General features: G+C 48.1%; 1 protein-coding gene across 1 annotated transcript; it reads right to left on the bottom strand.

Annotated features, from left to right (window-relative positions):
• Positions 1-293: 293 nt before the first annotated feature.
• On the bottom strand, positions 294-5,677 carry LOC123111748 (proton pump-interactor BIP103). The gene is made up of 8 exons (XM_044532601.1): positions 5,440-5,677; positions 3,175-3,526; positions 2,771-2,965; positions 2,507-2,686; positions 2,215-2,409; positions 1,614-1,712; positions 1,024-1,527; positions 294-949 (listed from the first exon to the last, which is right to left on the bottom strand). Exons 2-8 carry the CDS (start codon positions 3,520-3,522, stop codon positions 608-610), a joined length of 1,863 nt encoding a protein of 620 aa, XP_044388536.1. The 5' UTR covers positions 3,523-3,526; positions 5,440-5,677; the 3' UTR covers positions 294-607.
• Between the last annotated feature and the right edge of the window lie 11,611 nt (positions 5,678-17,288).

Raw genomic sequence — 17,288 nt, 5'->3', positions numbered from 1 at the left:
AATGAGAAGGGAGGAACCCGACTTTTAGATTATTTATTCATGGCAACTTGGAAAAAATGGTTACGTGAGTCGTCCAACCAAAAAGATTCATCCGGTGGATTCGTCCTCTCGCCTCGTACCAGGCATCGCTTGATATGCTGAAAATATAATCCATGTCCCCTTATGGGCTTGTGAAACTCATAGAGTCGTAAGCAACACGCACACATAAGGTACTTAAAAAAGCGAAGTCATGGGAATCAACCAAATCTAGGAAGATGGACCAACTGATGCGCCTCCATTTCCATGCATACACATACACAAACAGCACGTTTACATGCATACTTATTTCAGATGGCAATCTATTCTCCACTTTAAAGTACAACTGAGTTCACTGGCAGTATAGACTCTCAAGTTCTGGACGAAATTAACTGTGCCAACCAAAATTAACTGCAACTTTTTATCCGACTCCACCCAACAAACAGAACAGAAACGAATAAGCTTCTCCAGTCTTTTCAGTTCATTCAGGTCTCGGCAGACCATGCACTCTGTTGCTCTCACCTGCAAAATTGGTCTAGTAAGAATCATACTCGAGGGCGGCGGGTGCGCAGGCCTCCTTCTTTTCCTTCCATCAGTTGCTGGTGGTCGCCGGGCGGTAGTACTGGTAGTAGCCCAGCGCGGCGAGCAGGGCGACGAGCACGGCAACGGCGGATATCACCATGGCTGGGGTGGCCCATGACCGGTACGACTGGGCTTTCTTCCTCTTCAGGATCGCCTTTGGCAGCGGCGCCTTGGTCTTGGTGACTACATTCCTGGTCCGTGTGTTCTGCTTCTGTTCTTTGTTCACTACAGGAACTGGAGTAGACTCATCCTCTGCTTGGGTTTCTGCTGCTTCATCAGACTTGGTGTCTGAGTCAGTTGGCTCGTCGGTGTCAGCTGCCTCAGTTTTCTTCTTGGTTTTCTTCTCCTCTTTCTGAAAAAGTTTGTCACCATTGTTACACTACAGGAGAGAGAGAGAGAGAGAGAGAGAGATGCTAATGTGTCTACCTTAAGCTTCTTCTCGGCTTCCTTTTGTGCTCGGGCTGCAGCCTTCGCTGCTTGCTTCTCGGCCTGTTTCTTCTTCCTTTCCAAAGCAAGTCTATTCTTCTCGATTTCCTCCTGTCTCTTGATCTCTTTCAACTTTGCTACATCAACCTCTTTAGGCTTGGGCTTCTCCTTTGGAGGCTCAGCCTCATAGGCATCATCATCAGCATCCACAGCAGCTTTTACCTTAGCTGACTTGGCAGATGCTTTTGCAAGGGGCTCTTCTTTGGGGGCGACTTGAGGAGCAGCAGCTTCCTTTGCTTGTTTCAAAGGCGCTTTTGATGGGATAGGCTCCTGTTGCACAGGTGCTGCTGGCTGCTGTGTTTCGATAAATATGGGCTTCTCATCAGGATTCCTCATCCGGCCATCTCGGGTCAGCTGTCGTCCATTGAGGGAAGTGAGGATCCTCTTCTCGTAGTCCTCTCTAAAGGTCTTGCTGCCGCACCATTGTGTCATGAACTTCTCAACCTACCAAAGCGCATATCAACAATTGAGTATAGAAATACTTAAGTCAATGAAAGATGAGGTTACAGGAGGTGGTTGTGGAAGCAAACCTCAGTCTTGTGGAGCTCTTGCAATTCTTCCACCTCATTCCTAGAAGAATAATCCCTGGCTCTGTTCAGAACTATGCGGTTTTGATGGAAGGATGCATTCTGATCAAGATGAAGGCAACATTGTCAATAGATAGTCTCTACATAAATATTAAGAAAAATCAAAAGAATTTGTTAAGACAGTGCGGTAAATAACCATTATTTGTGACAGACTTCTAATAAAGCATGTTCCAACCACTGCACTGGCAGTGCCATCTCAGATATTTCAATAAGTGACTAACATAATTTGATGCTACATTCAAGTCAATAAGGAACTTTTCCTGATACCAAAATGCACAGGTATGATGCAGAGAATTCGGCTTATCAATATGTGGCTGTCACAAAGAGCTTCAAATTTTGAAAAGGCGATGGCTGATCATATATTTCCACAATCAAGAAAGGGAGTTCAAGTGCTGTTCAGGCATGCAAAAAGATGATGCCTCATTGCGTAAAACTGTAACACAACTAAAGTACTTGGAAAATGGGGTGGTCTCAAACTCTCAACAACATTACAAGAGCAAACATAATAATGAGCATGAGAGATGTTGAAGGTATGCTGACTTACGGCAAGATCACGCGCTTTTCTCAATTCGGTCAATGACTCATACGCTTTATCCTTTCTGGCGGTAGCTGCATTTAAATCTTCTTGAAGCAAAGCAATCTCGCCATCAACAACCCTCATCTCATCGTCCAGGACCTTAATCTTAGACCTGACTGCTTGTCGCTCCTTCTTTACTCCATCTATACCATCCCCGATGAGCTGAATGGGAAGTGACAAACAAAATGGTATCTAATATTTATTTATGCAGGAGGTAAATGCACAATAGAAGACAGAAGTCACGGCATGGGATACTTACTTTCACCTGATCCTGTATGGCATCTCTTTCAACCACTGTATCTTGCATTTTAGCTCGTTTAGCAGCATTGGAACTGACCTTCGGTCTGGTTTTTTCAAGGGTCTTAATTTCTTTGATCAGCCGTTTCTCCTCATCTAAAGATATGCTCTCATGACTTATGCGGTGATTCAATCTCTTGATCTAGGGAGAATTGAAGGAGAATAAACAAACAAAAAATGAGAATACTGACTGAGAAGGGTTGAGTTATCAAAGTGCTGATCATACCTCATGCTCAAGCTCTTCGAGTGAAGAGCACAAGCCTGCACTCTCCGCCCGCATGGCATTATTTTCATCACGGAACTTGCCTAAACGGTTTCTGTAAGGTTTCATCTCCTCCAACTTCTCATTAAAAGCTTCATTGTACTGCCTGTTCTCAGCACTCAATGGCCTTAGCTCCGCGAGAACAGCAGCACGCTCAGTCTGCAGAGGAAGTGTGAAGTAAGTTTCATCACTATGCTTAAAGCAGGCACACTGATCCCCTGGTTTACTTCAACAAGAACACATACAGGCAAGCAATAGTGCAAAGAGTCACTTTAAATAAGTTTCAGAGCATGAAACATCTAGTCAAATTAGAATTAGGACTAAAAGAGGTAGGGCCTACTTCGATGTTGAGTTTTAAGAAGAAATACCTTTTTAGCTTTTATAGCATCAATAATCTTGGCCCGAGCTTGGATCTTATTTTGGAAGTCCTTCTCAGCCTGCTCGAGTTTTGCTCTCAGCTTAGGGTCCTCAAATGAGCGGACCTTGACAAAGTAGAAGGTATAAGTTTGCTTAGGTTCAGGCCACTCCTCCGCTGCGTCCTTTGGAGGTGCCATGTCATTTGCCGCAGCTTTGCCATTGTCTGAACCAAAAACAGCTGCTTCCTCCCGCTCCTTTGCAGTTGCTTGGCTTTCCTTGTCTTGAAAAAGGGTCACTTCCTCATCAGCTACTTTAACCTGTGCTGGTGCAGCTTCAGCTCCGACGACCTCCATTCCCATGTCCCTGCAGATAGGTGTACATAAACTGTTACCAAAACAGGCAACCATGGTTATGATCCAACAGAAAATAGCACAGTTTTACTCGGCTATCTTTTCCCTTCTCATCCTCAAAAGGAAAGCCGTTTAATGGATTCCCCGGGAACTCAATAACAAGAACAAAAAAAACTGGATGTATGGGAGAACATTACTTGCTATAATTCATCAAAGTTACTAACTCAAAATCTAAGATGCAGAAGTAGCAGATGCACCACCATAGTTCACGGAGACTATACCCAAGGAAAGGAACAAAGAACATAATAGACAGAGCTCCCGTGTACAGAGCATTTTCATCTCACCATGAACCAGACAACCAAATAATCCAAACATCTACTCCCTCCGTTCCATAATATAAGAGCGTTTTTGACACTAATGTAGTGTCAAAACCACTCTTATATTATGGGACGGAGGGAGTACCATATAACTGAACCTAGGCTAGATTGAGGCGCAAATCACAAGGCATGCAGATTATGAAATCATGACCTAATCAAAGACCACATCACAGGAACATGAATCAAAGACCACAACCAAATCTACTCAATGCTTTTTCTGCAAGGAAGAAAAGGGGGGCCAATTTGGTTCACATAGGGAGTCTGCAAACTTGGGGGCAACAGGTCTGGAAGAGGAACTTACTATTTATATGCAAAGTGAGAGGGGGCATTATACGAACAGTAGACACAGTGGTTATAGTTGTTTTTATGTTTTGCCATTTCTGTGATAGTCGGAAATTTCTAAAAGTTGTCTAACACAATCTTGGTCTGGGTTGAGTTGAAGTTTTACAAGGCAAGTGCACATGGGTTTGGGTGCATATGTCATAACCCAAGGCTCGCGTTGTGTAGCCAAGGTGGTGTTGGACACTAAACAACTGGTCAGGTAAATGCAGGCCACTCACCACATTGCAGGACACCAAGATGATGGGATTGCATGGAATTGTATGTTTATGGTAATACTTTATGAAAACATAGTTAATTTGGTATTTGTGTTGTGTTGGTTTCTAGTGGGGAAAACATGCAGTTTAGTGAAACCAAGTTGGCACGTAATTTAAACTGAAAGCAATCAATCAGCATAACCATTGTCCAATTAGAGAAATGTTTTTTTGCGCGAATACAACTAGAGAAATGCTTGACTGGGCTAATAAGAAGAGTACACTTGAAATCATAACTACTCCTAGCTAATTTGTGGTGCCAATACTAGCGGAATTGGCTGGAAATGGAAACATAAAGGCTAAAGCGATAAAATGGATAATTATCATCAAACAAGCTCATGCTTCACTTCCCATCAATAGATCTATTTCTTCCAAAACAGTGAAGCACCTTTCTATCCATGACGATAGGGGAATACTATAGGTTACCCGATCTATGTGTCAAAATGAGTGATCCTAACTCAAGTCACCGCACGCACCCACCAGGCACTCCAGGTTGCCGTCAGCTGCAAGTCTCGTCACTACAAAACACTATAGTACAGATCGCAGCAGGCTGGACCTCCTCGTGGGGGCAGGTAATTCCGCATCGGAAGCACCGGCCGAACCCCGAACCCAGCTCCATCGCGGATCCACCACCCGGCGTGGTTCACGAGGCATCGCGGATCACAAGCCCGTCTCCTCCATCCAGCACGCAGTCCAAGTTCAGGCGGCCAGGTGATCTAGATCTACGGAGCTAGCCGCGGCAATTCCCACGCGCGCATCATCATCGCATTGCCTGGCTCCCGGCACCGCAGATCGCAAAACCAAACCAAGCATGATACAATCTAAGGAAAAAAAAAACACGCATCAACTTGCACCAGCGCATCAGATCACGCGCGCTTCCTACTCTAGGACACGGATCGGAGAAGATACGAACGGGGTTCGAGTAGGCCGGCAGCCGAGCGGGGTCGGGAGCTCACCTGGGGAGGGCGGAGCGGGATCGGACCGGGGCCGCGCTCCGATCTGGCGGCGGGGCAGCGGCGGTGGGGCGGCCAAATCTGGATGGGATTTGGGAGGGGAGGGGGGGTTTGGGCTGCGTGCCCAGAACTGGAAGCGGGGTTATAAATACGGGAATGGTTTTTTCCTTCTATATCTCGTCTCCTTCTTTCGCCGGTTTTTGTCTGGTTGCTATTGGTGGGAAATTACCGGTGCGCTTCCCCCTTCGCACCCGGCGTGCTCGGCCGCATGGGGAAAAAATCCGACGGACGGACGGACGGACGGACCCAGCCCAGGGCGGCGCTGCGGTGTGCGTCAGCTGGATGGAACGTGGTGCGAGTGGCGGGTCCAGCTGTGCGGATAATCGGATAGAGGCTGCCGGTTGGGAAGCGTCCATAAAGTTTGAGCGAACGCGACCTGGATCCAGTGTCACGTTTTTGTGCTCTTGCATTTCTTCTCGAACAATGATTCAAATTACTGTATACTCCATTTCAGTGGGTCTCCTTTTTTAGCTACGCTTGATTTGTGATCCAAACTCATTACTACTAGCATACAATTCTTAGCGAATCAAAATTTTAGTTTGACCTTCACAAACCGAGCTTTAATAGCACATTAACTACCAAAATCTTAGCGTTTCAGTGGCGGATCCAAGGTTAGAAGTTAGTCGGGGTGAACTTTTAAAGGAACGGAAAAATCAAGGCAACGAATGCAATCAAATAAGACAATCAAGGAAATTAATTGGCCAAGAACACGCATCCCGGCAAGACGATCAACGCAATGAATTATTCAAAGTGGTTTCATTCGCAAGAACTAGAAAAAGTATAACGCAAGAAAGGAGTATATAAAATCAATCTAACTTGCACTCATGCTGACTGAATCTTCCATGCTTTATCCCAAAATGTCTATTCTTGAAGTCAGTTAGGTACTTGAAACAAGTACACAAATCAAAATAATCTAAATCATGGCATAACATGACACTTATATTCAAACAAAAGATAAGACAAATTAAAGAATGATAGAACCCAAGAGGAGAAAATTAGAGGGCAGTAGAAGAACCTGCTCTTTGGTGCATGTGTTGGCTGATCACTACCAGTTTTGAACGGGACGTGTGGCAGTGGCGATGTTGCCTACGGCGTGGAGGACATCGATTGGGGGGGGGGGGGGGGCTCCGTTCTCCTCCATTCAACACCATTGGTTGGTCGAACGTAGGAGGCGATAGTGGAGGGCGTTGCGTCAAGGTCAAGGTGGCGAAGCAAGAGCGGAGGGCGAGGACACTTGATCGTGTGAGGATGGATGAACGATTTCAACATCACATACACGGACATGGATAGTAATGTTTGTTTGCCTGCCCTTCATGATATGGTTACATAAAACATCATCATAAAATTACACCTCGGTCCAACACTTCATAAGAAGCACCCTGAATAGAAAATACATATTGCAATCTGGCCCTCCTTGTAACGTCGAGTTGCGGCCCCGATCCCGCGCCACCAGCGTCGGGACAACACCACTTGGGTAGACGAGGTCATCACTGCTCCACCGCCTAATCTCTCTAGAGGTGACATCAACGAAAGAAGAACCACAACTCAGTTGCCTCCTGTCGGTGTCAAAATCGGCAGATCTCAGGTAGGGGGTCCCGAACTGTGCGTATAAGGATCAAAGGTAACAGGAGGCAGGGTACACGATATTTACCCAGGTTCAGGCCCTCTTAATGGAGGTAATACCCTACTTCCTGCTTGATTGACGTTGATGAGTATAGGGGTTAGAAGAGTTGGTCTACCTCGAGATCGTAATGGTTAAACCATAGATGTCTAGCATGTATGATTATTCTGCCCCTACGGGCTAAACCCTCCGGTTTATATAGACATTGGAGGGACCTAGGGTTGTACAAAGTCGGTTTACAGAGAAAGGAAGATGCAAAATCCGAACGCCAAGCTTGCCATCCACGCAAAGGAGAGTCCCATCCGGACACGAGGGAGGGCTTCTGTCTTGTATCTTCACGGTCCATCAGTCCGGCCCATATCGCATAGCCCGGATGCCCGAGGACCCCCTAGTCCAGGACTCCCTCAGTAGCCCCTGAACTGGGCTTCAATGACGATGTATCCGGCGTGTAGATTGTCTTCGGCATTGCAAGGCGGGTTCCTTCTCCGGATACTCCAAAGCAGTCTTCTGCACATAAGGGTTGTATCATTCTCATTCAAATCTACTTCTAAGGCATGTGAAGTACCAGTTGTGGACAAATCCCTTGGCAGAGTATCAACTTGAGATTCTTCTTGACCCTGCTTACAACCCTAAGCTATAAAAGCAACAATACTTAAAACAAAATAAGTCACGTCCACGGGCAACCTTTTCGGCGAGACGTTATGTTCTGGCCTGTTATTATTCTGAACTATTTTACAGCCCCCGTTTCGCGTTTCGAGGCACGGTCATTGACACGTCTTGTCAAAGCAGAGATCGTGTCCCCTTATCACGGGATTCTCATCAATGCGGATTTGGGTAATCCAACCATGCCGTTCGCACGTCTCCTTGGGAATAGGTGAGGTTTAAGGCTTATGAGGGGGCGCTTGATATTCACTGCCTCTATAAGAGCACAAAGACCCATCTGTTCACCTCACGCCTTCTTCTTCCTCTGCCTTTTCGTCCCCGAGCTCCAACGCCCAAGTTCTAAACTTTCCCTTCGCCCCAACTTCTCCAGCAATGGCCGGATCCGGTTTCCAGGGCAAGTGGATGGCCTCCTCTGTAATGGAGAAGGACATCAAAGATCTACGCGAGGCGAGGTACCTGATGGCGGAGTTTAAACACAGGCTTCCAACCCCGGGGCAGGTCATCCCCACCCGGGAGCCCGGTAAGAGGGTGGTATTTATCCCCCACTTCCTCCGAGGACTTGGGTTCGCCCTTCATCCCTTCGTCTGAGGTCTCATGTTCTACTACGGGCTGGATTTCCATGATCTGGCCCCGAATTCCTTCCTCCACATCTCGGCGTTCATCGTCATGTGTGGGGCATTCCTCCGCACCCCCACACTTCGGCTTGTGGCTCAAGGTCTTTAATGTGAAGCCGAAGATGGTCGAGGGCCAACATCCGAGTGCGGTGGCGCCATGGTGAGCAAGCTCGACCATGTTACCTGGCCCAAAGGGAGATTTGTGGATACTGTCAAGGTATGGCAGCAGGAGTGGTTCTACATCACCGAACCCCGCGGCACCAAGTGGGCCGCTGCTCCTGCTTTCAGATCTGGACCTCCTCTGCGGCTCACGTTCTGGACCAACAAGGGTCTAGACTGGGGATCACCTGACGAAGTATCGACGCTGCAAAAGCGCATCAAGAGCATGATAGCAAAGGACATCATCCTTGCTGATGTGATCCAGGTGATGCTTATCCGCCGAGCTCTTCCCTGCCAACGACGGCATCTCAAAATGTGGGAGTTTAATCCGGAAGGGCCACGGACCTTGCAGCGATTCTTCAGCACGACGCACAAAGGGATCTGGAAGCTGCTCTTCAAGAAGCAGAAGACGTGGCCAAGGACGTCTGACGACACCGGCATCGACTGCAACAATCCGGCATCTTCGGTAAGTATCATATTTCTGAACATTACTTAGCTCGTTAATCTTAGGGAGAGGTACTAAAAATTCCATCTACTGAATAGGGCTGGATAAAGAAGGCGGAGCGGATTAAGTATCCGGCCCCTCTCCCCGAAAACCCAGCCGAGCCTCTGTTGATGAGGATGCTGGTCCCGATGCCCTACCAAGCGCCGGCGAAGGACAAGAAGAAGAAGAGCAAGGAGGCCGAAGGTGGCCTCCATCACGAAGATACTTCGGGCACTATGTCCGGAGGAACCGAGGCTCCTTCCTCTCAGGAGGGAGACGAAGACGAGGACGAGGAGGAGGAGGAGGAGGAGGAGGAGGATGAAGAGAACCCTCCTCTCAAAGGGAAAAAGAGGGCGGCCTCCATAGATCCGAAGGAGGGATATCCCTCTCGGATGATTCGGATTCAGGCATCGAAGCTGTCCCCAAGCACCGCCCTCGAGCCAAGCCCCTTGTCGAATCGTAAGTACCTTAGGATGCCTTACGTACATCCAATCTTTTTATAAATTATAAGAATAATATCAAATTTCATGTTTCAGTCCGGCTCGTGACATCCCTCAAGAATCATCGTCATCGGGGGATCTTTCGCCGGAGAAGAGGGAGAGGGAGACGCCTCCACAAGCTTCCCCGCCTCCTAGGGCGGACGACACCGAGGTGTCGTCCCAAAGGATTTCTCCGGGCTTCGGAGAAGTGCGGGAGGGGACCAAGACGGCGCCAGAGGATAATGCCTTGGCTGCCGAGAACATGAGGGGCACAACCCTCATGGAGACCGGCGACGGGGGTCCTGGATCATCCAATTCCCGGCCGGATACTGTTCCGGAGACACAAACGGTTCCAGAATCGAATCAGCAGCCCCCCTGCGGGAGGGGGAGACGGCTATTCCGGCGGCGACCTCTACTAATGCAGAGGCGCCGAACATGCTGATGGATGCTCTACAAAGTGCGTCCGTCTTGGAGGAGCACCGTACCTTGATGGGTATGGTGGTTGAGAAGGTTCAGTTCACTAAGAGCGGACTGAATGAAGCCTTCACGAGCCTACTAACAGGCTTCGAGGTATGCGATGTAATGTCTTTAGCCGCTTTCCATATGAAAAATCTGCCTGTATATAGATAGTAGCCCCTGAGACTCTGTTTGGCCAATGAAGGAGGGCGAACAGAGGATCTATAGCACTACAAAAAAAGACACATCTGTGACATTTTGGGCCGAACGAAATTTTTTTCTGTCATGCTTATGACACTTCTATGACGATAACTGTGACAAAACCCGGTATCATCATAGATGTGTTGGGCTCCTACTTCTATGACAAAAAATCATGACAGAAAATGGGCTTTTCGTCCTGGATGGGCTGGAGACGTAGCTGCATGACATTCTTTGGGCTGTCCATGACGGAAAAACCATAGTAGAAGCGAGGGTGAGGAAAATTTCGGTGAGTTCCCGGTTACGGTGGGTGGTCGGGGGCCGAGCAATGTGCATTTCTCTCATACACGTACGCGCGTGTGTGCGAGGCGTTGGGCTCTAACTGAACCCGAGCGAGGCGTTGGTCTCTAACTGAACCCGAGCGATTGCACTAGCTACGTTACTGAGCCAGAGCGATTGATCCCTTGCTGTTAACTGAATCCGAGTGATTCCTTTGCTACTGCTGCTAACTGAAACCGATCGAACCCTGCTGCCTCCTTCCCTTAATGAACAGTGAGCGTTGTTGGGGGGTTCGGATGAACAGTTCCCGGTGCGGGTGGATGAACAGGACCCCCGTGGTGTTGCCTCTGGATGAACAAGACCCCGATCGAGCCGGTTTGGTGTGCATGAACAGGACCCTGTGGGCTGGATGAACATGACGACCCCGTGGAGGGCTGGTTGAATAGTAGCCGGTGGAGGGCTAGATGAACAGTAGCCCGTGGAGGGGTGGTTGAACAAGACCCCATGGAGAGGGTTGGTTGAACAGTAGCCGGTGGAGGAGCGGTGGAGGCTGGATGAACAGGAGCCCGTGGATGAACAGTCGCAGGTGGAGGCTGGAGAGGTCGACGGTGGATGAACAGTAGCCCGTGGAGGCTGGAGGAGGTCGATGATGGAGATGAACAGTATCCCGTGGAGTCCCGTTTTGCGGTATGCCACACCCCTCCCAATGAACAGGATCCCCATTTTGACCGTAGAGCTCCAACGCAAGTCTGTTTCCTTTGTTCTGCGGTACGCCGCACCCCTCCCGATCAACAGGACCCCGTTTCGATCGTAGGAGGTCCAACAGAAGTCCGTTTCCTCTGTTTTACGTTACGCCAGACCCCTCCGATGAACAGGATCCCGTTTCGACCGTGGACGATCGAACACAAGGTTGTTTCCTCCGTTCTGTGGTAGCCAGGCCTCATTTCTATCGGTTGTTCCGTCCAAGCGAGTTGGATCCCGATGAACAACACGCGTTCAGTTGCCTCCCCATGAACACGACGACAACGCAGTTTCTCCGTTCCGACCCAGCCATGTACACGAGTCCTGGCCGTACGTATGCGCGAGTAGGCGTTCGAGACCCCTCCCGTATGTACCTACATGGCCGTATTTTCTTTCTTGCACCCTGGCCGCTGTATGTACGTGTGCATGCTACGTGCACCTCTACTACGACACGTGCACGCCTCTACTACGACACGTGCGTGCCTCTACATCGACCAGTATGTACGTACACGTTCGCGACCAGAGTGACAACACTACATACGCTTCGACCAGGTGGGTCTCAATTGTCAGGCACTTCCTTGCATGCAAAGATGTAGCTGGTGGGTCCCAGCAGTCAGGGGGCGAATCATTTTTTGCCCGTAATATGGACGCACTTCCTTGCGTGCGAAGATGTAGCTGTTAGGTCCCAGCAGTCAGGGGGGAAACGTTTTTTTCACGAAATATGGTGACCCGTCCGGTGGGTCCCTGCTGTGAGGTGGAGGAATTATTATTTTCCGCGTAATAAGGAGGCACTTCCTTGCTGCGGACGTTGATAGAGGCGGAGGTGTCCCGATCTTTCGATGAGATGATAACTATCGATTTGGTGGAGATGACTTTGACGATCCGACTACAAACGTGCACGACATTGCGCCTTAGCAATCGCTAAACCAATCTCCTGAGGTTATTGACCACGCTGGAGCACGATCAACCTGACCACGAAGGTCTATTCCTGCAAGCAATCGAAGAACGAGCAAGAATATGATAAAAGCAATCTGAATATTGCAAATATGTATGAAGTATTGATAAAGGTGGGGATCCGAAAGTGGTCTTGGTCTGGTCGTTGGACACAAACAAAGCACACGAAGTTGCGTTGGCTAACTTTTAACTAAACAAATCCCAAAGAAAAAGCTACTAGATGGATCTACTTATATAGGAGGAAGGGGTGGCGGCCAAGGAGGTGGGAGAACGTCCCAAGGCATCCTAAAACCAACCCTAGGTCGTACAAGGCTCATGGGCCTAAGTGGAGGTGATGCAACACCTTTGGACTTGTTGTCTGACTCAGATTCTGCTGCAGCGTCTGATTGTTTGGTCGATATCTCAATGCTCCGGACGAATTTGAAGGTGAATCCAATTCGTCTGGAAAGAGCACAAAATCTAGATTCCAACAAAAAAAGAATCACCCACTTCGGAGTCCGTATGAAAAAGTTGTTGGCGTTTTGAGTCAGGTATGTCTGTGCAGTCCGAATCTGAATCCAGAACGTGAGAGACTTGGACTCTATCTTCTCTTGGCCCAAAAGTGACATGAGAGAACTTTTTGAACAGCACTTAAACATCTCTTTCTCCCTTATCTTCATATGTGAATTGTACAAATGTCCCATACACCTGCAATTAGACAAAACACAAAAGTGTGTGAAGTATTTTTGTTCTGGATAACATAAATAGATTATTGAATAGTTTGCACTCGAAATCACCTGACAAATATGCATGTATGCAATATTTTTGGTCGTATCCAAGGTAGTTATGTCCTCATCAGACATGGACCCAACTATCAGCCTCTCCACATACAGTACTCTTCCAATGGAAGTCGGTCGTTGACCACATTGACCACGCCGCGCCGAGAGCACCAAGGCGGTGGACGACGGTGAGGCCTAGGAAGGGGACAACGCGAAACCGGGAAAGACGCGGCAATGGATGCCCACGTAGAGAGGAGTACGAGGGTTCACTGGTTCGGCTGTGGTGTGAGGCTGCCGTCGCCGCAGAATAACAGGGGGTGTGGGTGAGTGGAGGGATGGCCTAGCCAGTTGTGGGAGTAGTAGGGGGCGGTGAGGCCTCCGCGGCAGCACAGCCGGCCACGGGAGGTAGGAGCAGGCGACACGATCTGCGCTGCTTTGGGTGGCTGGAGCAAGAAGACCAGAGGTTGAAGAAGCACTACGGCCGTTGGATGGACATCGTACGGTCACTGGAGCTAGAATCGTTCATATTTACTAAGTTGACAAAGCCCTCCGTCCCCCTCAACTTAGTAGGCCCACAAGTCAGCCTCCAACTATGCTGGCTCCCATCTAGCAGGGGGGTATTCATTTTTTTTGTGCATAATAAGGAGGCACTTCCTTGCGTGCAAAGATATAGCTGGTGGGTCCGAGCTGTCAGCGACGAGAACATTTTTTTCGCGAAATACAGAGGCCCTTTTGGTGGGTCCCAGATGTCAGGTGGAGGAATCATTATTTTGCGCGTAATAAGGAGGCATTTCCTTGTGTGCGGCCGTGGACCCAGCTATCAGCCTCTCCACGTACAGTCCACTTCAGATGCATGTCGGTCATTGACCACGTTGACCACGCCGTGTCCAGAGCACCAGGGCGGTGGACGACGGCGAGGCCTAGGAAGGGAACAACACGGAGCCAGGGAAGAACCGGCAGTTGTTTCCCACGCGGACGGGAGTACGACTGTACGAGGGTTTACTGGTTCGTCTGCCGTTGCCGGAGAATAACAGTAGGTGTGGGTTAGTAGAGGGATGGCTAGGCCAGCGATGGGAGTACGGTGGGGCGGTGAGGCCTGCACGACAGCACAGACGGCCGCGGGAGGAGGGAGCAGGTAGTCCCGCCGGCGCTTGTTTGAACGGCTGGAGCAAGAAGAGCAGAGATTGAAGAAGCACGACGGCCGCTGGATGGACATCCAACAACCACTGCTTATGCGTCAACCTTTTTTAGGAAAGCCTCAAATCTGTGGAAAACAGCCCATCTGCCATTATTTCTAATAATTTACAACCCATTTGCTAATTCTTAAGGTTTTTTGGAGCTCATATTCTTTTTTGTTAGGATTACAACCCATATTGTGGCCACGGTTAAAAAAATATACGGAATTTTGCATATTTCGGTGCGGTCCGAACTGTTTTTAATCCCGAAATTTTGAGTCACATTCAAATTAATTTTAAAAATAAATTTATATCAATATAAAATCCAACAAATTTCCCACGCATAAAAATCAATGCAATTTAAAATCTCGAAATGAAAAAAAAAAGAAATTTGAAACTAATTGTCGGTTTGATGTGTTTTAAAAATATGCAACCCATTTCTCATTACTGATAGGCCATTTTCTCGGCCAGCCGAATGAAGCTCTCCTCATCTTGAAAGATTTGCAGCCCAACATGCTTGACAAAGCGACTTACTTGACAAATCACAAAAAACTGGGCTAGCCATTTTCAGAAAGAAAAAAGAACCACTGGGCTGGTCTGTGGTAAACATAAAAGAAAAGGTTGTCTAGATAGGCCAGAGTGCCCTGCACAACCCAGTTGGCACCCTGCTTCCATCCCAAAAACAAATTAGATAAATGCCACTCCAATTATGGCGATTTAGCCACTGCAATTTCCAAACTTTAAAAAATGCCACTGCAATTTTTGCAAACTTTGAAAAACGCCACAACAATTTGCAAACTTTGAAAAACGCACTCCAGACTTCGAAAAATGCCATTGGAAATGGCATGAAATGGCATTTTTCAAAGTTTGAAAATTACAGTGGCATTTCTCGGAGTCACCAGATTTGGAGTGGCATTTATCAAATTAACCCAAAACAAAAATAATTGGGCGAGCCGCTGGGTCCCTGATGTCAGCCGCACGTTGTGCAATTCTCTCGTTTATTGACTACGTTGACAATGACATGGGATCTAGATGTCAGAAATCCATTAGGAGGAGCCATTTTTTTATTGGCTTGAAATAAGGAGGCACTTGCTTGCGTACTGCGATGACCTTGGTGGATCCCTGCTGTCATCCTCTTCACATACAATCATCTCCTGATTGTGTACGCGTCAACCTGGTAGGCCCACAAGTCAGCCTCTAAACCCGTGGCTGACAAATACAACCCATTTAAAAAAATAACAGCCCATTCCATACGTTCAAACGAAAAGTTCAACATTCCGAGCAAAGTAACAGGTCTGATCCAGATATAGAGTACTGAACTTCCACGTTGACAACCATCATAGCCAAGTTAACTATCTACTCCCACTAATACTCTAGTAGCATACAAGTACTAGCTTACTCTTAGCTAACTAGACGATGTCGGCTGCCATCTGCGGTACACGCTAAACGCCGGCACCGGCATCCTCTGCCTCACCTCGGACTTGCCAGAGGTACGATAGGGCGTGTTAGTTGCGCGCCTTGGACCTTTCCATGCCGGCATGGTCCACCGAAGCTTCGGCTTCTAAGCGGGAAACTCACTTGACGAGCTGGTAGTAAAATTCGGTGTCGCGAACGTGTGTGTGCCCGACAGTCTCCAGGGCTATTTGCCAGGCGCCAGCCTCCACGTAGTCAGCCTAGTTGCGGGCGCTCTGCTCGCGACTCAGAGCGTCGGTGCGCTGCTGCTCCATGTCCCGCTAGCGGCGCAAATCGGTGATACACTGGTCCTCCATCAGGCGGTCGCGCTCCAACAACTCCTCATACTCCGCATTGCCATCTAAACATCGATAGAATGCCTTCTCCCTCCGTCTGCCTTCTGGTGAAAAACCGAACACTAGTTCCAGCGGTGACCGCCTCCGGCGTCGCCTATCATGGACGGGCGGGGGCATGGCGAATGTGGCGAGAGCGAGGATAAGTGGAGAGCAACATCGGGCCGGTGGGGGCTTATGAGGATAGGGCGAGTTGGGTGATGGTGCCACCGGAGAAGGCCGAGAAACAGTAATTATAGGCGAAAGGTAGGCGAACCAGTGTGTCACGGGAAACGCGATGGTCATCGCGGTCAATGGAATTCAATGCATAAGCAGGTTGGTGAGATTTTTGAATTAATCCCTGCAAACCGGAAAGAAGGTAGTACGTGCGTGATCCGCTATTTATTCGTGTAGGATCGAGTAGGTTGAATTGAGCCCAGCAAACCGGAAAGGAGGTAGTACATGCGTGATCTACTATTTATCCGTGTAGGATCGAGTATGTCGGATAGTGTACGTGTAGGATCGAGTAGGTCGAATGGTGTACGCGTATGATCGCATTAGCTGATGAATGTTCGCTGGGAGATAAGGCATCTGCGAACGTTTTTGCTGGCAGTTTCTTCAGATTCGCATGACATTTTCTTTAGAGCAGCTTGTCAGTTTCTTTGGAGGTAGGCATTTTTATTCAAAAAATTGCCACTTTGGATCTTGCGTCGCAACTAAAACTGTCAGGAGCGCATTAGTAGGCTAGCTAGTGATCGATCAGTAACTTGTAAACACTGAGCGAACAAAAATAAGGAACTTGTAAACACTGAGAACACATAAATAAGGATCATGCTGTGCACAACAGTAAGAGCCGATCCGTTCGAAATGTTCACATGAGACTCACAGGCCTGGCATTGTAATATGTTCACATTAGTAGCCCAAATTCAAAACCAACTAGTACGATTCCCATACATAAGATCAACATGTTAATGCATCTCAATGATTCACAGATCATATACAAATATGTAGCTCCAAAAGCAAAGATCTAGAAAAAACATCTGTTGTTCCTACTAACATGGATGCTTCTCTTGGCCAACATTCAGTACAAAGTGAAAGACAAATTTGTTGTGAAGTCTACAATTCCTCTTGCAAACGTAAGTGGTTTCACCAACAGCTGGAACCATGAGAATGAACCACACATGATGGAGGAACATCCACTGCAATATGATTTGGTCTTCTCTAGATCACACGGCGAGACTATTTTTGGAATACAAACTTTAACTTAGGAAAAATGATGCCCATTGTATAATCAGACCAAAGCAATGAAGCACCTAGTGTTGGCCAATAAATAGTACGGTACTACTTTTCTGCAGTCCATGAAGTGACTATCCAATGTTTCCGTGTCTATTTTCAAATGGCACTGCATGCAGTGACTATACTATTCT

The sequence above is a fragment of the Triticum aestivum genome, chromosome 5B, assembly GCF_018294505.1.
Source record: "Triticum aestivum cultivar Chinese Spring chromosome 5B, IWGSC CS RefSeq v2.1, whole genome shotgun sequence".
Lineage (NCBI taxonomy): Eukaryota > Viridiplantae > Streptophyta > Magnoliopsida > Poales > Poaceae > Triticum > Triticum aestivum.
This window is presented reverse-complemented; position numbering and strand designations above follow the sequence as displayed.